At 50.8% G+C, this 27,239-nt stretch overlaps 1 protein-coding gene across 2 annotated transcripts in view; it reads left to right on the top strand.

The window, feature by feature from the left end:
* Positions 1 to 26,344, top strand: part of Tbc1d22b (TBC1 domain family member 22B) — a 56,389-nt gene extending 30,045 nt beyond the window's left edge. For both annotated transcript variants that reach the window (XM_051153400.1, XM_051153399.1), the window contains 6 exons: positions 3,832 to 3,946; positions 17,801 to 17,907; positions 18,748 to 18,823; positions 20,445 to 20,572; positions 21,199 to 21,294; positions 25,917 to 26,344. In XM_051153400.1, coding sequence (XP_051009357.1) covers positions 3,832 to 3,946; positions 17,801 to 17,907; positions 18,748 to 18,823; positions 20,445 to 20,572; positions 21,199 to 21,294; positions 25,917 to 26,045 — 651 coding nt within the window. In that variant the 3' untranslated portion in view covers positions 26,046 to 26,344. The remainder of the gene's footprint in view (positions 1 to 3,831; positions 3,947 to 17,800; positions 17,908 to 18,747; positions 18,824 to 20,444; positions 20,573 to 21,198; positions 21,295 to 25,916) is intronic.
* The last annotated feature ends 895 nt before the right edge of the window (positions 26,345 to 27,239 follow it).

Below are 27,239 nucleotides of genomic sequence, written 5' to 3'. Positions count from 1 at the left end.
TTTTTGTTTTGGTTTTTCGAGACAGGGTTTTTCTATGTTATCTTAGCCATCCTGGACTCGCTTTGTAGACCAGGCTGGCCTCGAACTCACATCGATCCGCCTGCCTCTGCCTCCCGAGTGCTGGGATTAAAGGTGTGCGCCACCACGCCTGGCTGACTTTTTTTTCTAATTGTGATCAAATATATGTAGCATGAATTTGCCATATTCCGTTTTTTAACGAACAGAGTGGGTAATTAATAGTTTCTAGCTTGGGCTGGAGAGATGGCTCAGAGGTTAAGAGCACTGTCTGCTGTTCCAGAGGTCCTGAGTTCAATTCCCAGCAACCACGTGGTGGCTCACAACCATCTATAATGAGATCTGGTGCCCTCTTCTGGCATGCAGGTGTACATGCAGGCAGAATACTGTATTCATAATAAATAAATAAATAAATAAATAAATCTTTTTAAAAAACGTTTCTAGTTCAGTGGCATTACATGTGTTTGAGTGTCCTTTGAGCACCACCTTCCTCTGTCTCCAGGCATCCCCCACTTCCCACACTTAAGTTTAGTGTGCATTGAATAGCAGCCCCTTCTACCTGCCACTGTCCTTCTGCTTTTTGTCTATGGTTGGGACCACTCAAAATACCTCAGAGAAGCAGAATTATACAGTTTGTCATTTTGTGTTTGGCTTAATTCACAGTGTCAGAAAGTCCCTATATTAAAATGTTTTTATTACATTTATTTATTTATTCACTTATTTATGCTGTGGTAGGCACACAGTGGGTGTGTGCTTGTGTGTCAGAGGACCACTGATAGATTGGTTTTCTCCTTCTACTATGTGGGTCTTGATCCTTAGTTTTGTCAACAAATTCCTTTAACCAACAAGCCATCTCTCCTGTCTCCACCCCCTTTGTACAGAGACATTTTATTTATTTTTATTCTTTTATGTGCATTGGTGTTTTGCCTACATGTATGTCTGTGTGAAGATGTCAGATCTTGGAGATACAGACAGGTGAGAGTTGCTATGTGGGTGCTGGGAACTGAACCCACGTCCTCTGGAAGAGCAGTCAGTGCTCTTTAGTACTCTTAACTGTTGAGCCATCTCTCCAGCCCCCAGCTCCCTTTTTAATCTTCCATCATCATTACTAGTGTTCCACCACGTGAACGTAACACGCATATGGACACGTGGGTTGCTTATCCCTTCGGCTGTGGTGGCCAGTGCTGCAGTGAGCATGGATATGCAAATACGTTGTAGACCCTGTTTTAAGTTCTTTTGGAACTAAATCCAGAAGTGACATTGGTAGTGACATTTCAAGACCTTAAGCTAATGACGCACCCGGAAGGTTCCAGGAGTGGGAGTGCTCGCTCGTGAGGTCAGCAGCTTCCTTTGTAGTTCTGCTGTAGTCAGGACGTGGAGCATCAGCGCTGTTGATTCAGGCTTCTGGTTCTCTCGATAACAGAGAGGGACGGTGGGAAGAAAACCTTCTGAGGCTTTGGATAGTATTCACGGCCCCTTTATGTATAGCTGTCTCCTGAGATTTATCATAACTTTCAATGCCAAAGGGAAGATTGTGGGTGACGCCATTGTCTCGCCTATGAGACGCAGCACAGGAAAGCTGGAAATGCACGCCTTTCCCCCTCCCATTCTGGTCTGAAGCTCGACCCCGCTCTCTCCCCAGTCCGCCCTGTTCACGCCCTCGCCTTTCACTCCTGCATGCAGCTCTTATCTTAGGGCTGTGACCTGCAGCTTGACAGGTGTCTCCCACTAGTGGGACCGGAATACAAAGATGGAAACTCACACTTTATGTACAGCGCATTGTCTGTAGGGAGTCCGGCTTGCCCCACTCGTGGGAGAGTTAGGTGTTGGAGCCCTTCATGTCTGTCTCGTTATCCCCGTGGGGCAGCCATGGCAGACTTCTCCCTAGTGCAGAGCCCATGTTTATATGTGGCAGCCATGGCCGACTCCTCCCTCGTGCAGAGCCCGTGTTCTCCATGGTAGCCGGGCTTCTTGTCTTCATTTCACATCTGTCTGGCACCTCTCCTGCTTCCATGTAGTTGGCCACGTAAACGCCAGACACCAAGGCTGAGACTCTGGAGTAGCAGGTGCCCTTGTGAGTCCTCCCAAAAGACCAATCTGGAGACAACTGTGGGTTTTTTTGTTTTGTTTTGTTTTGTTTTTTGTGACACTGGAGATCAAATCCAGGACCGCTTACATGCCAGGCAAATGTTCTGCATGAGACAGATACAGGTAACAGAGATGCAGAGAAACAGTTGGCCTGGGAATTCTTGTGACTTTTTTTTTTCGAGAACACAGTGGGTCAGGCCTGGGATACATTTTGAGGAAGAAAGGGGTCATTTAGCCACAGAGGACAGAGTGCAAGAGGCCTCCCTATGAGAGTTTAATACAAGGATACCACACCTCCTTCAGTCACACAGGATGCGTGGGGAGCTCTGTTGAAAGCAGTGCAGCCAGCTCACCTCAGGGGTGCTTCCTAGCTCTGCCTGCCAGACTCTCCGAGGGGGGCTGGCAGCCCTCAGTGTGCCTCTAGCTTACTTATATTGTCCCTACCCTAGACGACCATCTCCAACAGCCGCCTGTCATATTCCGTCCTCTCCTCTTCAGGGCCACCTGACTCCTCAGCCCATCTGCCTGTTTTCACATCATCTCTGCTGTTCCTCCTGTGTGTGTCATAGAGACCCAGGGTAGCACAAAGCCATTCTCCAGAACTGCCAGGCCTGGGGGTCACGGCCATCAGCACAGAGCCATGAGCATGTGTTAGTTGAGAGAAGATGAAGGGAGAGCTCAGAAGGCCCAGTGACAGCAGAGGGGGCAACTGCTAAGTGGGAGGGGGCAGGACTCTGTTAAGGGATCATGGAGATCTCTTTGTCCCCAATGAGGCCTCTTATTTTAATTGATATATGTAACCCCCAAAGGCTCTCCTGTGGGGTCCCTGGCTGATGGATTTCTCTCTGAACTCCTGACTGGAGAAGGCTGTGGGACCTGTATCTTTTCACTTTTGTGTTATTGCATTTGTTTTGTGTGTGGGGGGGCGATGTGAGCATGCCACGGTATGTGTATGGAGATCCAAGAGACAGGTTGTCAGGACTTTCCTCCTGTGGGTGTTGGGGATCAAGCTCAGGTTGTCAGGCTTGGTGGTGACTGTCTTTAGCTGCTGATCCACTTCGCCAGACTTTCCTCAGCAGATATGTGGTGGCATCTTGATGCACAAAGGGGCGTCCTACAAGAGTAGATTGTCACCGGTCCTAGTCAGGCTGAACCAGAAAATCTTTAAAAAAATTTTTTTTTTTAATGTGTATGAGTGTTTGCCTGCATGCATTTATGTTCATCATGTGCCTGCAGTTCCCATGGAGGCCAGAAGAGGGCATCAGATCCCCTGGAGTTAATGATAGTTGTGGGCTACTAGGGTGCTAGGATCTTAGTACTGAGCCATCTCTCGAGTCCTGAGAACGGCATCTTGACCTCCCTCCTTCTCAGCGGGAGAGTAGTGCTTCCTCTCTGACCGCTGTGGTGACCAAGGAAGGTTTAGAAAAACACATCGAGACAGCCTGTGCGATACCTTGCTCCCAGACACGGAAGCGGCTGAGTTCACGGCCCCATCGCAGATGTGTCTATGTCATGGTCATCAGATACTGCAAGGACAGGGCGAGGAGCACAGAGCAGAGCAGCGCGTGTGTGCCAAGCTCTCCGTGCTCCTCCTCTTCTGTCCCTCGGCACTTAGATATGTCCCTAGAACTTTTCACTAATCCCAGATAAATGGTGAAGTGGGAAAGCGGAGAAAGAATTATATCCCAAGATTAACACTCACGTCCCCTTTCCTTTTCGTCTTCCTAGATCTTTGAAAGAATTCTCTTTATCTGGGCCATCCGACACCCCGCCAGTGGCTATGTCCAGGGAATTAATGACCTGGTCACTCCGTTCTTTGTCGTCTTCCTCTCGGAATATGTGGGTAAGAGGCACTGGTACCACGTCGAATGTGCTAATGTGTTGTTGCTTTCCTATCTGCCATCTGCTCTTGTGTTTTCCCAAGTGTGCACTGCTGCCAGTGTCTTGCTAGGAACGAGGCAGGTAGCCCTTTTGCTGTTCCCAGAGTGTCTGGGCAGCTGAAGCAGCCTGAAGTTTCTCTCTCTCTCCCTCTTTTTTTTTTTTTTTTCTTTTCTGGTTTTTCGAGACAGGGCTTTTCTGTGTAGCCCTGGCTGTCTTGGACTCACTTTGTAGACCAGGCTGGCCTGGCACTCACAGAGATCCACCTGCTCTGCCTCCTGAGTGCTGGGATTACAGGTGTGAACCACCATGCCTAGCTTACTGAAGTTTATCTTGTGAGATGATCATACACCTCACCTACAAAGGCCTGCTTCCTCACAGGAACGGTCACGGGGGCACACTCCTGTCTGCTGTGAGCACATAGCTTGATGGTTGGACTGGATTATTTTAGGATTCTCTAAACGTGTCTCCGATCCAGTACCCATGTGTGACGCTGGCATTTGAGGTTAAGTATGGCATCCTTGCTGGATCTCACGGTTAGGATGCTAGAAGACGGAGTGCACCCGGCCTCTTACCACTCTTCTGTCCTGACCCTGCTGGGCTCTTGTCACTAGGGAACTACTTCTGAGCGCTGGCTGAGGCTGGGCCACAGTTCAGCCTCTCCCTGCAGCCCAGCCAAGCACAATCTCAAAGGAGCCGAGGACTCTGTTTTCCCTCTTGGGTTTCCTCAGTTTCTGGGCTTAGAGGGTCACAGGAACCCTCCTGGTGGCCAGTACAGTTCCTTTGTCAAGTACACAGAAGCTTCTGTATGAATCCAGGTATGTGAAGGGGCCAGCTGCCAGGTGGCTCACACTTACCATCCCAGTGTGAGGCAGGAGGATTACAAGTTCTAGCCTGGACTGCATAATGAAACAGACAAACAACAAGCAGGAAAAACTCCTAAACCAGCAAAAAAGAACATTGGAAGGGTCCCCAGAAACCCACACACACCCCAATTCAAACCCCTTTCCATTTGCCAAGTGCTGTGACGTGCTGACCTCAGGGCCCCAGCAGCTCTGAAAGGAGGAGGTCTCAGCCCACTTTACAGGTGAAAAGTCCAAGGCTGAGTACCTTAGTGAGCTCGCTCGCCAAACTCAAAGGCAGAGCTGACCGTAGCTCTTCGTGTGACATGACCGTGGCTGAGCTGTTCTGTGGCTGCTAAGGTACTGCCTGCAGGGTCATAATGCCAGCACAGTCCTGTGGTCCTTAATTCCCTCCTTAAAATGTTGTAAAACTGACTATGTATATGCATGGGCCTACCTGTCTGTGTGTGTCCCCTATGAATACACATGCCCTCAGAGGCCAGAAGAGGGCAGCAGACCCCTTGGCACCGGAGTTAACGGTGCTCATCAGCTGCCCAGTGTGGGTGTTAACAGTCATACTATGGCCTTCTGCCAGAGCAGCCAATGCTCTTAAACACTGAGCCACCTCTCTACCCAACTGTTGTTTACCTTCTTTAAATATGTACCTCTCTTTCTAGAAAACTTTCTTTTATTACTTTATGTATATAAGGGCTGGAGAGATGGCTCAGAGGTTAAGCACACTGATTGCTCTTCCAAAGGTCCTGAGTTCAATTCCCAGCAACCACATGGTGGCTCACAACCACCTGTAGTGAGATCTGATGTCCTCTTCTGGTGTCCAGAAACACAAGCAGGCAGAACACTGTATACATAATAAAGAAATAAATTTTTAAAAAAACAACTCAGGAACTTTATGTATATAAGTCTTTGCCTTGCCTGAGTGTATATCAGTACATGTGCGGAGCCCAGAAGAGGGCGTTAGATCTCCTGGAACTGGAGTTATAGATGGTTGTGAGTCATAACGTGGGTACTCTCTCTCTCACACACACACACTTCATTTTCCTGTATGTCCAGTTAAATGGCAAATTGTCACAACAATATAAATGTAAACTGCACACCTGTTTAACTTTATCTTTCTCTACTACTTTTTTTGTTGGTTTTTTGAGAGAGGGTTTCTCTATGTGGCTGCCCTGGAACTCACTTTTTAGACCAGGCTTGCCTCAAACTCACAGAGATCTGCCTGCCTCTGCCTCCTGAGTGCTGGGATTACAGGTGTGCACCACCACTGCCTGGCTCTCTGCTGCTTTTATAAAAACACTGCACATACATGCATGTGGAGATCACAAGACACTAATGGGACTTGGTTTTCTCCTCCTGTGTGACTCAGGGCTTGAACTCAGGTTGTCAGGCAGTCACTTGGACTTACTGCGCCATCCTGCTGGCCCCCTCCAGCTTGTACATGTTAGCACCAGAACTGCTTTGTGCTCTGTCATATTCGTTGCACTAGAGTTGAAAACAGCAAACAGCGCTGGATCCATTTGGAGTTGGTAGAGAGATTGTCCACAGCCACGCCATTCTTCCATGCCAGCCACTCAGACGAGGTCTTGGCCATGTAGTTCCTGAGACCCTTTCAGTAGCATCTATCAGCAACTGTGTAAAATGCCCAGTTTCTGCAGCTTGATGGGCTAGGCTCTGTGAGTTCCACTCCTTGACTCACTCCCTCAGCTCAGCAGTTTTATTTTTTATTTATTTATTTATTTTTGTTTGTTTTTTCTAGACCAAAATTCTCTGTGTACCTTTGGCTGTCCTGGACTTGCTTTATAGACCAGGCTGGCTTTGAACTCACAGAGAGATCTGCCTGCATGTTTATTTGTGTGCAAGCATGCATGTGTGCGTTTGTTGGGGGTGTGGGGCAAAGGACAACTTTCAGGAGTCAGTTATCTCTTTGCACCATGTGGCCTCCAAGAGTCAAATTCAGATCTTCAGGCTTGGGGTGACAAGCACCCTTCCTGCTGAGCCATCTTTTGGGCTTCTAGAATGACGCTGTAAACCTGAAGCCGTATTGCACCCTGTCTCCTTACCTCTGAGTGAGTCCTTGTTGAGAATCCCTCCCGAAGCCGCCGGGCATCCCGCCCCATCATGCCCTCCTGTAGCTGAGTCACTTTCTCCAGCAACACCTCACATGCCACTAGTTACCTCTCTCCTCCCTCACCAGACTCTCAGGTATGGATGCCAGAGACTAACTGATTCTCCCCATCTCCCATTGCCTTCCTTGTGGCGTCCACACAGACAAAGAAGGATGATAGCTATAGCCCATGGTTTGGGCACAGAATCCTTGGAAGCTGGTGGAGCTGTGCCAGGTGTGGCCACTTGGGGGCAGTGCATCACATTTCTGATGCTGTGCCCAGTGTCAGGTTGACCTCTGAAGCTTAGGGACCAGGAGGGGACCTTGAACAAAGCAGCCAAAGCATTCTGCCTGCCATTCTTTTTTTTTTTTTTTTTTTTTTGAGACAGGGTTTCTCTGTGTAGCCTTGGCTGTCCTGGACTTGCTTTGTAGACCAGGCTGGCCTTGAACTCACAGTGATCCACCTGCCTCTGGGATTAAAGGCGTGCCTGCCTTCCACTCTTAGATATTTGTTCAAGTAGAATGAAAAGCTCTAACCCCAACAAGACAGAACAAGAATATTCACAGCAACTTATTCATAGACAAAAGCTGGACATAACTGCAGTAGCCACTTATAGCTGTTCATCCTGTGGGTAGGAATCAGCAGTAAAAGATACATGCTACTGATGTATGCATCCGCGTGCCAGCTATGCAGAAAAGCACGTGTTGTTTGATTATCTTCAAGCCCAAAGTGAGCAAAGCCAGTCTGCAGCACTGGAGGTCAGGACTCAGGGTGCTTTGACTAGTCCACCTGAGAGTGGGCAAGGAGGGGGCTCCCCTGTGTCATGAAGGCTATACTGTACTGCACTGCTGCAGTTTTACTGTTGCTAGCCAAGGGTATGGGGATGTGTCAGAACTGTGCGTGTCCATGCAGTTTGCTGTGTGGCCATACCTTCAGAAAAGCCCTGTCCGTGGCCTTTGCAAGCCTGGTGGGTGGGCTTGCTCGGCCACTCTCTGAAGGCCCCTCTCCTTTTGCCATGTGGCTGCTTGTGAGACCCCACAGCAAGCAGAATGTCTCCTCCTCCTCCTCTTCATCTCCTTTCTCCTGGAAGTCACTGGGATGTGCAGTGGGCCTCTCTTGTTTTTCTCTTAGATGCTAATAAAATTGTCCTAGAGTGAAAAAGCATATGTATTTATATATGTGGTTAGGAGAAACAGATGCTAAACTGAAAAAGGTCAAAAGCACTTATTAGATTTTGTGAAGTGTTGTTTTAGTCTGTTTTTCGTTGTAATGGCAAAATACCCAAGGCTGGGTACATTCAGAGGCCAGATGGCTGGGTACTTTGTAAGTAAAGTTATTTTATTTGTAATGGCTCCTGAGTCCAGACAGCATGACACCGTTGTCTCAGTGAAGGGCCCGCCTCGCCACAGCATTTTGTGGTGCTAAAGCAGAAAGGGGTGTGGTCTGCGGGGGGCAGCCAGCTAGGGTGGTCTTATTTCATAGTGGTATGCTCATTCTGTGGAGCGCATGCATTCACGCCCTTGAAAAGGCACTACCGCCAGGTGTGATAGTGCACGCCTTTAATCCCAGCAAAATCAAAAGAAAAAAAAAAAGGCACTGCCACCGCTGCCACTTCTGAATGGTGCTTCATGAATGGTGTCACCCTGGGCTCCAGCCTCCAGCCCAGGAGCTTTGCCTTCCAAAGCACAGCAAGTGCTGAGCTGACAATAAATCAGAAAGAGGCTGCCGAGGCCTGGGCTGTGCTGGCCATGGTGGAAACAAGAGGCAGGGTGTTCTGTTTTCTTTTCTTTTGTTTTTTCTCGAGACAGGGTTTCTCTGTGTAGTCTTGGCTATCCTGGACTCAATTTATAGACCAGGCTGGCCTTGAACTCACAGTGATACACCTGCCTCTGCTCCCGAGTGCTGGGATTAAAGGCGTGCGCCATTACGCCCAGCTACGGTGTTCTGTTTTTAACTGAGTTTTAAAGGAAACCAAAACTTCCACTGCAGTTGGTTGTCTCCTTCCGTATTCCAGGGATTGACCTCAGGTCATCGGGCTTGGCGTCAAGCACCTTTACCTGCGGAGCTATCTCATTGGCACAGAAGCCGGCTTTGTTGTTGTTGTTTGTTTTAAATCTGATTTGAAACAGGGTTGCACCACGTATCTTTGACTGTCCTGGAACTCACTCTGTAGACAAGGCTGGCCCAGAACTCAAAGGTCCACTTGCTTCTGCCTGCCAAATGCTTGGACTAAAGGTGCGCACCGCCAAGCCTGGTGAGAAGCAGGTTTTAAACAGAGCAGTGGGCAGGCAGTGGTGGCACACGCCTTTAATACCAGCACTCGGGAGGCAGAGGCAAAGGCAGGTGGATCACCGTGAGTTCGAGGCCAGCCTGGTCTACAAAGTTAGTCCAGGATAGCCAAGTCTACACAGAGAAACCCTGTCTTGAAGAAAAAAAAAAGAGCAGTGAGGAGATGCTGAGCAAAGTCCTGAAGAGGACTGCTATGCTGTCTCCACACCCTCAGGTGCCATGGGTGCTGCTCGCACCACCACCCCTCCCACCCTACCAGCGTGAGTGATACTGCCTCTCACGTGGTCAGTTCTGAGAGACCCTCACCTCCGTTTCCTCTCTAACTCTGCCTATGCTGTGAGACCACAGATGAAACTAGAGGAACAGCCACAGCAAAGATAGGCTTGTTCATTATGGCCTCAGAGGCCATCCCTTGGCTGTATCTTTTGTTTTGTTTCTCTGTGTAGCCTTAACTGTCCTGGACTCGCTTTGTAGACCAGCGAGCGACTGCCTCTGCCTCCCGAGTGCTGGGATTAAAGGCGTGCACCGCCACCACTACCCGGCCCTTGGATTTATCTTTTAAAGTCTTCTTTCATTTTATTTATTATAGTGTGCGTGTGTGTGTGTGTGTGTGTGTGTGTGTGTGTGAGAGAGAGAGAGAGAGAGAGAGAGAGAGAGAGAGAGAGAGAGAGAGAGAGATACATACATACATACATACGTATGTACACACCCAGGTCAAATAAAGTGGTTCTTTCCAACCCTTGACAAGGGTTCTGGGGAGCAAGCCTAGCTCCAGGCCTACACACACAGCAGATGCCTTTACAGCCGAGCCATCTCGCTGGCCCTTTGGTTTGCTTCCTGAAATGTGAACTTTGTGCTGAGCTCTCTTACAATGTGGACACATCCACCTGTCTCACATAAACCACAGCAGCACAGCAAGACTCAGAGCCTCTGCAACCCCCAGAACACTCCCTTCAAGTCCCCACTCCAACCCCTCTCCCTGCTCCACAGGGCGCTGGTGCTCACTGACTTCCTTTTGTTTGGTTGGTTTTTGCTGTTTTAAAAAGCTTTATTTTTACTTGGTCCAAGAGTTGGGAGCCTGGTGGCTTGCTAAGTTCAGGTGAAGGTCCAGATGCTGGCTGGTGCAGAGCAGAGGAGGGGGCTCCTCAGAAGGCTAGGAGACCTGCTAGCCGAGCTTGAGAGTCAGTAGCCAGAGGGGAACTCCCCCGGAGGTGCCTGGGGTACGCCAGTCTACATTTGCTGGCCGTGGCCTGGGCAGCCTGTGGAGGTTGGTCGTGTGGTCGCTCATCTTGATGAGCTTCCCCTCCTCATCCAGGAAGTGGTTTCCTAAGAAGAGATGAGGCTTTGTTTGGGCAGAACACCGTGAAGGAGGATCTGAGGGGGCCTGGCTCAGATCTTCACCAGTGTCAAGGCAGCGCCTGGGTTTTGCCGCACTCCTCTTGAGATGGCTTCTGCGCATCCTGGAAGAGCGCTGGGAGAAATGCTCAGCCCCCATGATGGCAGCGTGAGGTGCTTGGCCCCTCAGGCTTCTCCTCAGCCAGTATTTGAAAGAAATGTGGCCCACACCGTCCTGAGCCATATTGTCTTGGTAAACTAGCCCAGAGAGGTGTGCAGGAGAGCCGCAGTTGCAAAGCTGTTCACCGCAGCTTTGGCAGCTTCTACCTCAATAGAATAATTCTATCAAATCTGGGAAGCCATGGCTGACTGGCAAAGATACCAAAGAGACAGCGCTGGCTGGTTCTAGGAGCAGGTGGTCCTGGAGGCTGTGCCTGGAGGGACTGTAAGGAAGCTGAGAAAGGAGTCCCCAGGTCTGTTCCCTCCAAACACTGGAAGCAAGGCAGAGCTCCCAGAGCCTCAAGGTGCTGTTCCTCACTGCCTTCTAACACCCAGATCCATCTGCCCACTGCAAACTTTATCTCAGTTGAGTCACACAGTCTCAACTGTGTCAGTCTCTCTGTAGTCAGTGAAGGGAATATAGAGTGGGGCTGACAACGAGTCTTCTGAGAAGTGTCCCTCTTGGGGCCCCCAGAAGCAGTCTCAGGTGTGACAGTCAGAGTGTGAGGTTGTCCCATTGCCTGCTGTGTGGTAAGAAGGCTAAAGTGCTGAGCTGCAAGCTATTGTGTAGTGAGTGCTCCCTGGAGAGTCCTCTGCTGCGTTTCCTGTCACTAGGGCATGGGTGCTCCACTGGCAGCTGTGGCCTTCTCTCTAAGCAGTGATCGCCACCATCTCTGTGGTGAGTGACCTTTGGAAGGCCAGATAGTGATGGCGCATGCCTTTCACTGGAGAGGCAGAGGCAGCTGGAGCTTCAAGGCCAGCCTGGTCTACACAGCAAGTTCCAGGATAGCTAGGGCTACACAGAGAAACCTTGAAAACCCAAGCCAAGAAAGAAAGAAAGCCTTAGAAGATCGTGTTTGTGCTGGCTCTTTCTCTGCCCACTTACCTTGAATCCTGTGTTGTTTGGGTTCACATGACCAAGGGTCCTCCGTCCAGTGCCCAAGGCTGATCTAGTAGACCAAGGCTGGTCTTCGCCAAATAGTGGCAATAGAACCTCAGAATAGTAGAGAAACCTGGAGGGGTGTTGGCAATTTTGTTTAGGTTTACTACTACTACTACTAGTATTATTATTTGTGTGTGTGTGTGTGTGTGTGTGTGTGTGTGTGTGTGTGTGTGTGTGTGCGCGCGTGCGCACGCGCATGAATGCAGGTGCTTGTAGGTCCTAGAGGGCTCCATCCCCGACAGCTGGAGTTACAGGCAGTTGTGAGCTGGCAACCAAACTCATGTCCTCTGCAAGAACAGCATGCTTTGAGTCATCTGTCTAGTACACCAATATTGGTGTGTGCGCGTGTAGGTGCCCGCGCAGGCCAGAAAGTAGCATTTGATCTCATACAGCTGGAGCTGCAGGCAGTTGTAAGCCATCCCATGTGGGTGCTGGGAACCCAGCTCAGATTCTCAGCAAGAGCATTAAGTGCTCTCAACTGCTGAGCCATCTTTCTAACCCAAGCATTGTTTTGTTTTGCTTTGCTTTGTTTTAGGTTTTTCGAGACAGAGTTTCTCTGTGTAACGGTCCTTGGCTGTCCTGGACTCACTTTTGTAGACCAGGCTGGCCTCGAACTCACAGCAATCCGCGTCCCTCTGCCTCCCAAGTGCTGGGATTAAAGGAGTGCACCACCACACCTGGCACCAAGCATTGGTTTTTAAATTAATTGTAACCAAGATATTGTTATACCCGTCTGCCTAAGCTATCCCATACTGTGTAGCCAGACCTTATGTGTCATTCTGAGCCAAGAGTTAGCACCCCAGTTGACAGGCCCAGTGTGATGTGGCCTCTGTGGCCAGCAGCTTCTCTGCACATCCAAAATGACATTTTCTGTGACAAGCAGAACCGTGGGCCTTGTGAAACAGAGTCCTTCCCTGCGGGTCTCTTCTCCAGGATAGCCTGAGACTGGCTTTCCTCTCCTGCCTTTCACAGAGCCTGTCTCCCTGTTGGGCTCTGGCTTCCTGGCTTTAGCCATATGGTCCCTGCACCTTTTCTGTATATACTGAAGGTTTGCGTTCTCACGGTCCGGCCTGGCCACTGTTGAGGGGCTGCCTTTTATACGGCCGCTGGAGTCAAGCTCAGGCTCTCACACTTGCAGGCAGCTGCTTTCCCCTCTGCACGTGCCCGCGGCCCCAGTGTGCTTCTGTGATCAGAAAACGTATGCGAGGGATTCTCCTCCTCCTCCTCTTCTTTTGTTTAAGATAGCGTGTCACTATATAGCCCTGGCTGTTCTAGAACTTGAAGTGTGGACCAAGCTGGCCTTGAGCTCACAGAGATCCACCTTCCTTTGCCTCCTAAGTGCTGGGATTAAAGGCGTGCACCACCATGCTCAGTTTGTACAAGAGATTTTTAAAAAGATTTATTTGTTTATTATGTATACAGTGTTCTGCTTTGATGTACACCTGCTGCCAGAGAGGGCATTAGATTCCAGTACAGCTGGCTGTGAGCCACCATGTGGTTGCTGGGAATTGAACTCAGGACCTCTGGAAGAGCAGTCAGTGAGTACTCCTAACCGCTGAGCCATCTCTCCAGCCCCCTGCAGTTGATTCTTATGAGTCTAGTTTGAGGTTTGAGGGGTAGAAAATGACCAGGAGAGGCTCTGGGAATTATGTCTGACTAAATCATAGAAGCTGGGACCCTGGGACCCCACAGGGCTCCTGGGAAGTGCCTGGGGTAGTGAACAAAGCCAGCTCTGGTCTCCTCAGAGCTGCCACTGATTGCTCTGGGGCCTAGGACTCTTGAGTAAAACCAGCTGTTGACTGAGCCACTGCTCCAGAGCATTTTATCAGCTAATCAATGGCTGTGTTCTCGCCAAGCCCAGAGTGGGCAATTTTGTTTTCATAAAGAGCTTTTTGGTCTCTCCCTTTTGGATGCATTGCCTCTTAAAGTAGCCATAAACTCCTTAAACTCGCTCCCTGTGGTCAGTCCCAGCTGCCACACACTCGTCATGACAACCAAAGGCGAGGCCCTCACCTGGGACTGAGAGGCTGGCACTCTTTCATGTTGAGCTTCAATTACGTGTGGAGTTTCCTCAAGTGGACGGTTAATGATCCTTCTGAACAGATTGTTTATGCTGAATGCAGCCCTCCAGAGCTCTGTCCTCCCTCTCCCCTGCTTTTCTGCTTTTAGCTCAGTGGTTGAGTGTGTGGACTCTGTTTTCCCAGCAGGTAGAGAAGGAGCTATGCACCCTCCACCCCCAGGAAGCGCAGTTTGCTGTCCACCCTCAGTGACTGTCAAGGGAACATGGCTGACCACAGCCCCCTCAGTAGCGTTCACTTTATCTGTAGTCCCTTCGCTGCTTGTACAACTGAAGGTTTGGAGATGGTACAGTTACCCAGTGTAGCACATTGGCAACTCGAGACTCCTCATAGTTAAATGTGATTTTTCCGACTTTTTATAACCAAAAGATGGGGCCAGAAACCTGGAAATTAGGGCTGGTGACCTGGCTCCTTAGGTGAAGGAACTTGCCACCAAGCCTTACGACCTGAGTTCAATCCCCAGGATCCACATGGTAGAAGGAGTGAACCAGCTCTCACAAGTTGTCCTCTGACCTCCACATGAGCGCTCTCTCTCTCTCTCTCTCTCTCTCTCTCTCTCTCACACACACACACACACACACACACACAAACACACGCACACACTGTGGCACTGTAGGTTTACCCCCCAGATTCAAGGTGGCTTCAAATAGTAGAGAGCAAATGTCCTTGGCTTAAACTAGATAGGGGTGTATTTGCTCCTTACATAATGATGGTAATAAGAGTCCCAGCCCACGGTACATGGTGCGTGTTCTGCACCAGCACTGGTGCTAGCACTTGTCATATTTAGTCACCCGTCCAGTGTCCCTGACACTGTCCTGGTGGTTGTGCTTGTTGACAGATGAACTGAGGGGCAGAGGTGGTGGTGATGATTGAGAGACACAGCCAATGAGAGGTACAGCCAGGACTCGCGGCCTGGGGACAGCCAGTGGGCCCTTCACCAGTGTTGCTCTGTCCAGCCTTAAAAGCCTGAGCGCTGATGCCCAGAACCCACATGAAAGGCTGAGTGCTGCCCTGTGCACCTGTGGTCCCAGCAGGCCTTTGTGGGAGGGGAAGGCAGGAAGGAGAGAGCCCGCCTCAGCAGGGTGGAGGGGGAAACCGACTTCTGAAGGAAGTTCTCTGCCTGCCACATCCCCTAACATGCGCTCACCCAGATGAAGATAGAAGTGGCTCAGAGAAGCCGGGCGTGGTGGCACACACCTTTAATCCCAGCACTCAGTGAGGCAGAGGCAGGGGCATCACTGTGAGTTCGAGGCCAGCCATGTCTACAGAGCGAGTCCAGGACAGCCAAGAGTACACAGAGAAACCCTGTCTTAAAAAGAGGTGGGGAGGAGGGGTGGGCTCAGAGAAATAGCATGGCAGTTGCACACACTGGCTGCTTCACTCTGGGTCAATTCTCAGCCCCACATGGTGACTCACAACTGTGTATAGCCACAGTCCCAGGGAAGCTATGTGATGCACAGATACACATGAAGGCAAAATGCCCATAAAATAAAGGTAAATTAAGGCTAGAGAATGGCTCAGCCCTTTGGAGCAATTTTGCTTTGCATCGTTGGTCTTGCAGAGGACCCAGGTTTAATTCCCAACACCCACACGATGACTCACAGTCTTCCATAACTCCAGTTCTAAACGTTTCTGGACCCTGTTTTGGCCATGGTGGGCACCAGGCACGCACACGATGCACATATATGCATGTAGGCAAAACACTCACACATATAAAATAAGAAATTCTAAATAAAAATTTAAATAAGTAAAAGTTAACAAATCAAAAATAAATCTTGGAGCCTTGCGTTTTCCTTTGGGAACTGCATGCTGAGTCGGAGCTGTCTTGTCTGAGCCCGCTGTCTCACACGGGGCGGGGCAGGTTACCAGAGCCATGTGCCTACTGGTGAGGAAGGAGTCCTGCCACAGGCCCGGGCCCTGGTGCGACAGGACAATGTGAGCTTTGGAGGCAAGCTGGGTACACGCCCCAGGGGAGTCGAGAGTGGTGGAGGCTCCTGTGCAGAAACAAGCAGGAGGTCTGCAGAACGCCTGGGAAGAGCCAGGAAGTGTAACACAAAAAGAGAGCTCCGAGTGGAGTCTGAGGGCCCAACTTAGTCTAAATGACACACACGGCCACCCCAAAACCACCCCATAGGAATTCTTATGTTAGAGAAATGATAGTTCTTGGAAGGCTTTTTTTGTTGTTGTTGTTGTTGTTGTTATGTGATCTCCCGATTGGATTTTGTTGTTGTTGTTTGCTTTTCAAGACAGGGTTTCTCTGTGTAGCCTTGGCTGTCCTGGACTCACTCTGTAGACCAGGCTGGCCTCGAACTCACAGCAATCCACCTGCCTCTGCCTCCCAAGTGCTGGGATTAAAGGCATGCGCCACCACCGCTCGGCTCCCAATTGAATATTTATGTGTTATCTGAATTCTTTGTTTTTGCAAGGTTAGCATTGTTTTTACAAATTCTTTATTTATTTTTGGTGATAAAAGGCAACTGTAGTCAGTGTGGCTCTCCCTCAGAAACAATCCCGGCCTGCTATAAAAATCATGCTTATTGTGGCAGTCTTTAGAAATCCAGAAAAACTTAAAGGAAATCAGATCCTCTCTTCTCTATTAAAGGCACAGGAAGCCGTGGAGGTGCTTGTGTCAGCACACCCGAACACGGTGTGCGCAGCAGTTGAGAATCTGCTGTGAGCAGCGTCGCTTCCCATCCCTTGTTCGCTTCCCTTAAAGCTTTGTCATGCCTTCTGCATCACTATAACGTAGCTCACTACCCTGACAAGCGTCATCTGAAGTACTATGCGTGCCTCCTGTGTGCGAGGCATGACTTTATCACTTTACATGTTATTTACATGTTAGCTCTGACTGTCTATCCTAGCTTTCCTGACAAAATACCCCATTGTCTCCAACAGCTCCCCGACTCCACCCCTGTCTCCCTGACTCTGTCCATCTCTAAATAGCCCCTGATCTTCATAAAAGCTACAACAAAAGTGGTTGTTGGCCAGGTGAAATGGCTCAGTGGCTAAAGGTGCCTGATGCCAAGTCTGAGGGTCTGAGTTCAATCCCCTGGAGCTACATGTTAGGAGAGACCTGGCTTCTACAAGTTGTCCTCTGACCTCCACACACATGCTATGGCATTGTGCGCACGCGCACACACACACACACACACACACACACACACACGCACACACACACTAAAATATAACTTAAAAAATACCATTCTTTGAGCTGGAGAAATGGCTCAAAGGTTAAGAGCACTGTCTGCTCTTCCAAAGATCCTGAGTTCAATTCCCAGCAACCACATGGGGGCTCACAATCATATCTATTAATGTGATATGATGTCTTCTTCTGGCCTGAAGGTGTACATGTAAGCAGAGCACTGTATACATAATAAATAAATAAATAAATCTTTTTTAAAAATTAAAAAAAAAACAAAAACCGTTCTTCAAGAATGGGAATCCAGGAATCGTGCTGTGACGCCTGTGGGTAAAGGGTTCTGTAGTCATGCCCTTGAGTGCAAGGATAGGACTCTGAATGGGTTTTGTCAGCTGACTGTGTCCCCGGCACAAGGGGCTGCATGCACTGAACACATTTTGTTTTTTTTGTTTTTGTTTTTGTTTTGGGTTTTTGAGGCAGGATTTCTCTGTGTAGCACTGGCTGTCCTGGACTCACTTTGTAGTCCAGGCTGGCCTCAAACTCACAGCGATCCATCCGCCTGCCTCTGCCTCCCGAGTGCTGGGATTAAAGGCCTGGTTGAGCAGTCTTTTTTTTTCTTTTTTTTTTTTTAAGTCTAAATGATAAATGCCAAGGGAGAGCAAGGCTGGCACAGTGAGTGTGAGAAGCGGCACACTCAGTGTGAGAAGCGGCACACTCAGTGTGAGATACAGCGACATCCCTCCACGTCAAGTGGCCCGCTTCTCTCTGGCTCTCTCCATGGGGACTGTAGACTCTGTCTTTCTCCATTTTTAAACAAGGCCTCTGGACTTCCTTCACCCTTTGTTTTACAGAAGAGGACGTGGAGAACTTCGACGTGACCAACCTGTCTCAGGACATGCTGCGAAGCATCGAGGCCGACAGCTTCTGGTGCATGAGCAAGCTGCTGGATGGGATCCAGGTGAGCCGGGCGGGGCTCCCTCAGGCCTGCTCCTTCCCTATGCCCTTCTACGGCAGGCGGCACCCCACCCCTGTCTCAGCAACGCACACACGCACCCACCCCCATCCCGCCAGTGTTCCCTGCCTCTTTGTGAGTGTCACTAGTCACTGGTCTAGTGTCCCTCTGGGTCTGAGGCCACATGCAGCACTAGCTGCCATCAGAGCAGCCGCTCTCCACTGTGTGCCAGAGCAGAGCCTGTGGGCCAACCGCAGTGCAGGGCTCCCCCAGCCCGTCACCTCATGCTGCAGTTTAATGAATCCTTTTGTTTCCAGACGCTGTCACCAGCTGTTGGCATTGGTGAACTTTTAGAATATAAGTTTGTTTTACTTTTAATCCCTTGTGTGTGGGCGTGTGCACGTCAGGGCAGGTGTTTGTGGTAGGGTTAGATCCCTGTGATGTGGAGTCTCAGGTGGTTGTGAGCCACTGGATGTGGGTGCTGGGAACCGTGGTGGGTCCTCTGGAAGACAGATGCACTGTGGACTGCTGAGCCCTCTCTCCAGCCTCTGGTGTCCTTGAAAATGTGCTTCAGGGACTGGGAGATGGCTCAGTTAATGAAGCAAAACTGAATCTGATCCCTGGCACGGGGGAGGCCTCTAGCCTAATCTGTGCACTCCAGCCTCAGTGAGACCCTCTCTCAAAAACCAAGATGGCCCGTTTATGAGGAAGGATATCTGAGGTCTTCCTGACTGATGCAACACGCACACACACACACACACAATCAGCAATGACTCTCCATGAGTCCCAGGTGTGGCAGGCAGCTGGTTGGACGCTGCTCACCCCCAGGCTCTGTGTCCTTTGCAGGATAATTACACCTTTGCACAACCAGGGATCCAGAAGAAGGTCAAGGCCCTGGAAGAGCTTGTCAGCCGGATCGATGGTAGGTTGAGAGGACTAGCGGTAGCCCAGTGTGTCCCCATGACCCTGTGACCCTGTGACCCTTGGCCTCCCTGGCTGCCTTTCTAACCTGTCCTTACAGGGATCACTACCTTGGCAGCACTGTCTTCACTGCTCAGCAGGCAGGCTGTGAGCTCAAGGCCTTTCCACCTCATTCTGTCACTGAGTTCTTAGTTCCCGCACAGTGCTCCCTAGCCACTCCCGTCCCCTCCTGGGTCCACAGCCCTGGTCCAGCCATTTCCTTTCTCCACCCTCCTCCTAGAAGGACTTACATTCTCTCACTTGTTCCTCTTTCAAACTGTGGTCATGTGATGGATTCTCTAAGCTGTGCTGTGGCCATGCCCTCCTTCCAGAACCACCACTGGTTTCCCATTGCCTTTGGCATCCAGGTTGTGGGCCAACATAACAGGCGACCCAAGTCTGGCTGACACCCCAGTGGGACCTCCCACACCCTGCTGGGACTGGAACGCGCTGGAGAACCTCAGCACAACTCCCTGTGAGGCAGATAGCTGTGGGGCTTGCTGGCTCTGGCCAGGCAGGCACTGTAGGAAGCCCTGTGGCCAGAGACACCCACAGTGGGTGGGAGGTTGACCTTCGCTGCAGCATGGACCTACCTAGTGGGGTGCCCTATAACCTGAGGTCCTGTAGGCCTGTGAGCCTGCAGTGGCTTCTTAAAGACTGCCAGTGGCTGTACAAATGTCACTGCCACCTCTCTGCTGCCACACTTCCTGCTCCATCTCTCCTGTCACTGCACAGAGTGTCTTTCTCACTCATTTCCCGGGTTCTCTTGGCCATGGAAACATCCTAGGTTTGTCTTCTCCCTCCGCCTTCTCAGGACCTGGCATCTCAGGCTCACCTTTGTGTGCCACTCACAGTAGCATTCTGTGAGTGTTAATTGGAGTGCACAGTGGGTTTTTTAAAAAATGTGTACACTGGGCCAGGGACCTGGTTCACTGACAACTGGATCCTCATGGTAGAAAGAGAGAACAGACTACTGCAAGTTGTCCTCTGACCTCCATAAGATGGAGCGTGCAAACACACACACACACACACACACACACACACACACACACACACACACACACACACACACTATACACTGCATTCTTGTTTTTTACATATTTTCTCATTACAAAAACCTTAAACTGCAACAACAACCACCTCATGATCTGTTCACAAGTCCCCTCTGCCTTAAATTCTGTCCCCTGAATGACCGTTGTCATTAGTGTCTCTGAAGGTAAGTACTTAACCACCCGTCAGGCAGGCACTGTTTTACAGACTCTGCTCAGGCCTTCTCGTTCTTTCCTCCCCAAAGCCCTGAAATGTAAGCAGTTATCCTCACTAAAACTGGAGAAAAGCAAACGGACATGTCTTTGGGGAGGGGTTCACACACCACCACATGGAAGGGGGAGACAGAGGACAAGTGCCAGGAGCCTGTTACCTGTTTCCATCATGTGGCCTCCAGGGAGCAGGCCCTGCCCTGCGTAACAAGTGGCACTGAGATGGGTTGAAGGTCAGCCCACAGCGGGAGGGGCTGGTAAGAAACAGAGCCTGCTCCTGGCCCCGCAGCCTGCTGGTGTCTCCTGAACTTGTGTCCCTTTCAGAGCAGGTCCACAGTCACTTCAGGAGGTACGAGGTGGAGTACCTGCAGTTTGCCTTCCGGTGGATGAACAACCTGCTGATGCGGGAGCTCCCTCTACGCTGCACCATCCGCCTGTGGGACACCTACCAGGTGTGGAGGGGACCCTGTCCCTGGTGGGCCCAACTCCCTGCCACCTGTGGGACACCTGCCAGGTGTGGAGGGGACCCTGCTGCTCCCGCTGTCCCTAGTGGGCTCAACTCCCTGCCACCTGTGGGACACCTACCAGGTGTGGAGGGGACCCTGTTCCTGGTGGGCCCAACTCCCTGCCACCTGTGGGACACCTGCCAGGTGTGGAGGGGACCCTGCTGCTCCCGCTGTCCCTAGTGGGCTCAACTCCCTGCCACCTGTGGGACACCTACCAGGTGTGGAGGGGACCCTGTTCCTGGTGGGCCCAACTCCCTGCCACCTGTGGGACACCTGCTAGGTGTGGAGGGGACCCTGCTGCTCCTGCTGTCCCTAGTGGGCTCAACTCCCTGCCACCTGTGGGACACCTACCAGGTGTGGAGGGGACCCTGTTGCTCCCCCTGTCCCTGGTGGGCCCTACTCCTTGCCAAGTGTCACTGTGTCTGCTGTGGCCTTCAGCAATCTTTATAGCCTATTTGCTGCCGTGTCACATAACAGGTGCTGGCCTGGGTTTTCCACCTTGCAGGGGGCTTGGAAGTAAGAGGCCCGCAGCTAGGGCTCAGAGGCCTGCCTGACTCTTGTTTCCTCCTCAGTCTGAGCCTGAAGGGTTCTCGCACTTCCATCTCTATGTATGCGCAGCCTTCTTGATCAAGTGGAGGAAGGAGATTTTGGATGAGGAAGACTTTCAGGTGAGTGGCTAGAGGGAGCGAGCCCTTGGCCTGCTGAGTGGACAGAGGGTGCTGCCATGGAGGCTTGGCTGGGAGTGGAAGGGAGAAGGTTCTCAGGAGAGAATGCAAGATGTCACTGGGGCCCCATGGTCTTCCCAATGATCTCTGTGCCAAAAGGGCTGCAGTGTGGCTGCGCAGCTCCGAGAGATCCTCACTCATTCATTGACAGGTGTTGATTACAGGCATGCCCTGTGGGTCACCATGGAGGCACAGCAGCACATCTCAGGAAGTGGACCAGACAGGGCTGTTCTGGCAGCACACGTGCTGAGGGAAGGCAAACAGTAGACAAACGCGCAGGGAGCTTACAGTGCTGCTGGGGCATAAGTGCACATCACTGCAAGGCCCAGCAAGGTATGGCCCTCAGCAGGAAGGAGGCGAGCTGCAGTTCAGAGCAAGCAGTCAGGGTCAGCTCACCAAGAAGGCAGCATTTAAGCAAAGGCCAAAGGAGGGTAAGGGAGTGCATCATGTTGCCACTAGGGCTAGGAGGGGGCCGCCAGCGTAGAGGCTTTGAATCAGCCCCGTGCCTGGCTGTTTATGAGACATGAGGCCTCAAGCAAGATGGCCAATGGAAGAGCAGGACAAGTGAAGCAGGGATGTCAGGAAAGACTTGGCGTTGCTGTGAGCGCCTTGGCTGTCTTGGATTTGGGGGCATGGAGTGGGTATGGTCTTAACGGCTATGCTGGCTTCTGTGTAGCTTCTGCATATGGGGAGTGTGAACACAACAGCCACCCAGGACACTGCCGCAATTCTCCAAGGGACACATGGTCCTGGGTGACGATAGTGGAGGTGTGAGTCGCCGTGTTTGGGGTCTTTTGTAAGTAGCGCCTGGGGTTCTTTGATGGGCCGGGTGTAGACTGTGACAGAGAGGCTGTCTAGGATCACTCCTGCATGGAGGCTGCAGGGGCCATGTGCCTATGGCAATCAGTGCTTTGGTGTGGAGAATGTTGAATTTGAAATGTCAGGCCAGGTGTGATGGTTCACCCGGTAATCCCAGCACTCGGGGAGGCAGAGGCAGGTGGATCTCTTCAAGGCCAGCCTGTTCTACAAAGTCCAGATAGCCAAGGCCACACAGAGAAACCCTGTCTCGAGAAGCAAACAAAACAAAAAACAAACGAACAAACAACAAAAAACCAAATGGACATGACTAGGCAAATAAATGTACATTTGTTAGGGGCCTAGTTTCTAGCAGACAGCACGGACTAGACATCTGAATTTAGAAGCTGTTGGCTTGGGCTGGGCGGGGGAGGGGGTAGAGAGAGAGCTTAGTTAAGATGTCATAATTGGCACCTGCACTAGCAGGTGGGGCCTGGCTTACCAGGCCTGAGCCCTAGGAGTACACGTGTCTGGGTTGGCAGTCAGAGGCCCGGAAAGGCACCTGTGCCAGTGCAGGTTCTAGAAGAAACGTATAAGCAAAGGGAACTCTTAGAGGAGGGATTACTCTTGAGTCCCCAAGGGCTGAAACGTCCACTTCCCTATTGACACTAGGTCTCCTGACAGCGAGTCCTGCCCTGAACTCACCCCCACACTAAACCTGCCACATAGAGGAGCAGTCAGCACAGCCCCAGCCAGCCATGCAGACATCAGCAGGACACAGTGAGAGGCAAGGCACTGTGCTTACCTGATTAGGAGGGCGTGTGGCACAGCTGAGGCCACCTGACACCCACAGAGACCATGGGGAGATGGCAGTGAGTCAACACGCAATGTCTTATTGATTCAAATACAGTTTTGCCACCTTTTAAGTCCATTTGCCATTAATTCCTTTTTAAAAAGATGGTGATGATGATGATTTTTGGTTTTTCGAGACAGGGTTTCTCTGTGTAGCCCTGGCTGTCCTGGAATTCTCTTTGTAGACCAGGTTGGCCTCAAATTCAGAGATCCACCTGCCTCTGCTTCCGGAGTGCTGGAATTAGAGGTGTGCACCACCACGCCTGGCAACATGTATTATTTTTAAATTTTTTGTTTGGTTTCTTTATTTTATGTGTGTGTGTTGCTGGCACGTGTATATGTACATCATGTGTGTGCCTGGTGACTGTCATGTCCAGAAGGAGGGGATCAGGGCTCATGGGGATGGAATTGCAGATGGTGAGCCACCATGTGGGTTCTTGGAAACCAGACTAGGGTCCTCTTTTCTTTTTTTTTTTTTTTTTTTAGATTTTATTTATTATTATGTATACAGTGCTCTATCTGCATGAACATCTGCTGCCAGAAGAGGGCATCAGATCACATTACAAATGATTGTGAGCCACCATGTGGTTGCTAGGAATTGAACTCAAGACCTCTGGAAGAGCAGGTGGCACTCTTATCCACTGAGCCATCTCTCCAGCCCCTTTAAAAAAATTTTTTGAGACAGGGTTTCTCTGTGCAGCCTGTCCTGAAACTCACTCTGTAGACCAGGCTGGCCTGGAACTCACAGAGATCCGCCTGCATGCGCCACCAGGCCGGCCCTTAGTGCTCCCTTCCTTGGCCTTCTGTGTAGTTGTTTTCTTCCAGTGCTCATTTATGCTGACAGCTCCTTTTCTGGCCTGTTCTCTTTCCTTGAAGATGCTTGAGTGCCAGCAGGTGCCTGAGCCAGGCCCTGCTCTGCAGCCTTGGCCCTCTAGTTCTCTGAAAGGCAGCTGCCGGCTTCCTCTAGTGCTCGCCCACAGACCCGCTCACTCCTGTGCAATTTCACTTGACTAGCACCCTGCTTACTCCTGAGGAACTGTTTGGTAGAAATCTTCAGTCCCGCTCTGGCAGTGTCTCCTCTGTCACCCTGCTAAGCACACCTGACTTGTGACCAGCACCTCTGCCCCTTGGCTGTGGTTATTTGGTTTCTCCATCTTTATCTGAAGACTGGTCTATACTTTTTGCAGTGCTGTGCTAAGTGAGCTGAGGTGGGATGGGGAGCAGGGACGGGGAAGTTGCAGTTCCAGTCTCTGCCACCAGGTGGCGGAGCAGCTCCTTCCAGCTAATCCTCTTTCTGTGTGACAGGCAGTGGATGGGGGGCAGCCCTTGACCAGGGATAGAATTACTCAGAAAGCGTCTACTAAAGCTAGGGTTAGAAGTTAGAAGTGGCTCCTATCCCAGAAATGGTGCTGGGCCACTCGTTGTTGTTGTTGGTGGTGGTGGTTGTTGTTGGAGACAGGGTTTCTCTGTGTAGCCTTGGCTGTCCTGGACTCGCTTTGTAGACCAGGCTGGCCTTGAACTCACAAAGATCCTCCTGTCTCTGCCTCTCAAGTGCTAAGATTAAAGGCGTGCGCCACCACGCCCGGCTATAAAAAGAGAAAGTTTTTGAGACAGGATCTCTTTATGTAGCCTTACCTATTCTAAAACTCACTGTGGACCTCGCTGTGTAGACCAGGCTGGCCCGGAACTCACAGAGATCTGCAATGGGGTGGGGGCAAATTAAAGGCATATGCTACCGCGTTTGGCTTAACTTCTGATTTTTACATTTTATTATTTTATGTATATGAGTGTTTTTGCCTTCATGTTTGTTTGTGCACAATGTGTGTGCCTGACCCTGACCCTGACCCTGCCCCTACAGGTACCAGCTGGCTCTGCCCTGGGACCAGCTGGCCTAGACCTAGTAGAGGCCAGAAGAGGGCATTGGGTCCCCTGGACCTGGAGTTATATGGTTTTAACCCCCCAGGTGGGTCCTGGGAAACTAACCCAGAATAGCAAGCACCTCTAAGCGTCTCTCCAGCTCACCTTGTTTCTCGAGGCAGGCTCTTTCCCCTGAGAACCGGGGCTCATCACCTGGGCTAGGTAGGTTGACCTGCAAGCCCTAGGGGGTCATCCTGTGGCTTCCTCCTCAGTGCTGAGAGCAGAAGCACTGGCCACCAGGAGCAGCTTCCCCAGTGCTGGGACCGAACCCGGGGCTCCTGCTTCTGAGGGGAGCACCTCACCGGCTGACCTCTCCCCAGCCCAGGACTGTTCTTTCTATAATTAGAAAATTAAGAATGACTGTCCCAGTTCTGAACAAGATACATAGATAGATGATAGGGAGATAGGTAGATAGATAGATGATAGATAAATGATAGATAGATAGATAGATAGATAGATAGATAGATAGATAGAATCTGAAAAGACCAAACCAAAACAACAGAGTGCCCCTGAGAAACAGATACAGGGAAAAGGCTAAAAGAACACCGCAGGAGCAGTCCTGTGCACTTGGGAGCCAGTGACCATTTGCTCTCCGACTGGCTTTATTTTATTTTATTTTATTTTATTTTTTGGTTTTTCGAGACAGGGTTTCTCTGTGTAGCCTTGGCTATCCTGGACTCGCTTTGTAGACCAGGCTGGCCTCGAAGTCACAGTGATCCACCTGCCTCTGCCTCCCGAGTGCTGGGATTAAAGGCGTGCGCCACCACGCCCGGCTCCCGACTGGCTTTATTGTGGTCATTCTCCGCTCACAGGATTTTGAAACAGCAGGTGTTAATGTGTCAGAGAATCTGTGGAGTTTTCAGACTTCCTGGACTAAACAAGGGGCCAGGGACTGCATGGTGTTGAGGAGGCAGCCGCCTGGACCTGAGGGCTCCTGTGATGCAGGGGGAGGGAGTCCTCCTGCCACAGGTGCAGACGGGAAAGCCTTCCTTGCCTTGCAGGGCCTCCTCATGCTGCTGCAGAACCTGCCGACGATCCACTGGGGCAATGAGGAGATCGGGCTGCTGCTGGCCGAGGCCTACAGACTCAAGTACATGTTCGCAGATGCCCCCAACCACTACCGACGATAGGTGCTGTCTCCCTGGGGACCCAGACCCCCCCATCTCTGATGGCGATTTCATCACTGTGGCCACTGTGCAAGCCATGGGCCCCAGCCAGGAACCACTCCTGCTGTACAAAGCTCGCCTTCCACCACCGCTGCCACCACCGCCACCCAGGTCTTAACTTCACAGCATCCGCCACTTTGTGTCTCTGGATGTGTGTCTGGGACCACTGTCAGTATTCTGTGCCGTGTGTATGGACCGGGCTCTGGGAGGGGGCAGAGGAGGCAACCGTTGTTTTTCTCTCCGGAAGACACTGGACAAAAGAAGAACGGGGGCAGCCCCACATTGTCCCTACAGGTACCGGCTGCCTCTGCCCTGGGACCAGCTGGTATTGTTTTTCTTTTACTTTCCTTTTTTTAAACACAAAACCCACAAATATTCTAATATGCCCAAGGCATGGGGTATTAGGCTCTGATGCTGTTGGTTTTTGTCTCTCAGTTTGATCTAGTCACAGGCCAGAGATACTTTGTGTCCAGCAGACTCCTGCTCCGCCTTTCTTCCCCTCATTGTGGGTCCTCCTCCTGCCCCAGCTGAGCCAGTGACACAGTGAGTGAGGGAGCCCTTCCATCTCAGGTGGAGGAGACACTGCGTTCATAACCCTGAGGAGAGGCGTACACTCAAGGGCTAGGAAGTGCACTTTCCCTTTCCTTATCTACTATCTGTCCTCCTCTGGTGTGCGTGTGCGTGTGCGTGTATGTGTTCCACTGTGTGAGTGTGAGGGTGCATGCTCCACTGTGTGAGTGTGAGTGTGAGTGTGCGTGTGTGTGTGCCTGTGCGTGTGTGTGTGTGTGTGTGTGTGTGTGTGTAAGTCCAACAGCATTGTCAGATGTCTGAATTTGTGTCCAGACTAACCCATCAGAACCAGCTGGGAAGGACCCCAGGGACCAAGCATCAGATGGCCCCTTGAAAGGGACCAGGGCAAGGGAGAGAGAAAGAAGGTTTTGTTTTGTTTTGTTTTGTTTTGTTTTTTTAAAACCACCTCCTCGAACCCTTTCTCCAGGGTGAAGCACTCCAAGATATTATTATGTATAAACTGTGTTATTATGTATATGGGTAAAGGTGTACAAGTCGACGTCCTCTTTGTAGCAGATATGACTTTATATTTATAGTGTGCATTGACATGTGAAAGTAATCTAGGTCATTAGCACAAGGTGAAGTTGC

The sequence above is a fragment of the Acomys russatus genome, chromosome 11 (genome assembly GCF_903995435.1).
Source record: "Acomys russatus chromosome 11, mAcoRus1.1, whole genome shotgun sequence".
NCBI classification, from domain to species: domain Eukaryota; kingdom Metazoa; phylum Chordata; class Mammalia; order Rodentia; family Muridae; genus Acomys; species Acomys russatus.
Note: the sequence above shows the minus strand (reverse complement) of the source record. Positions and strands in the feature narration are given on the sequence as shown.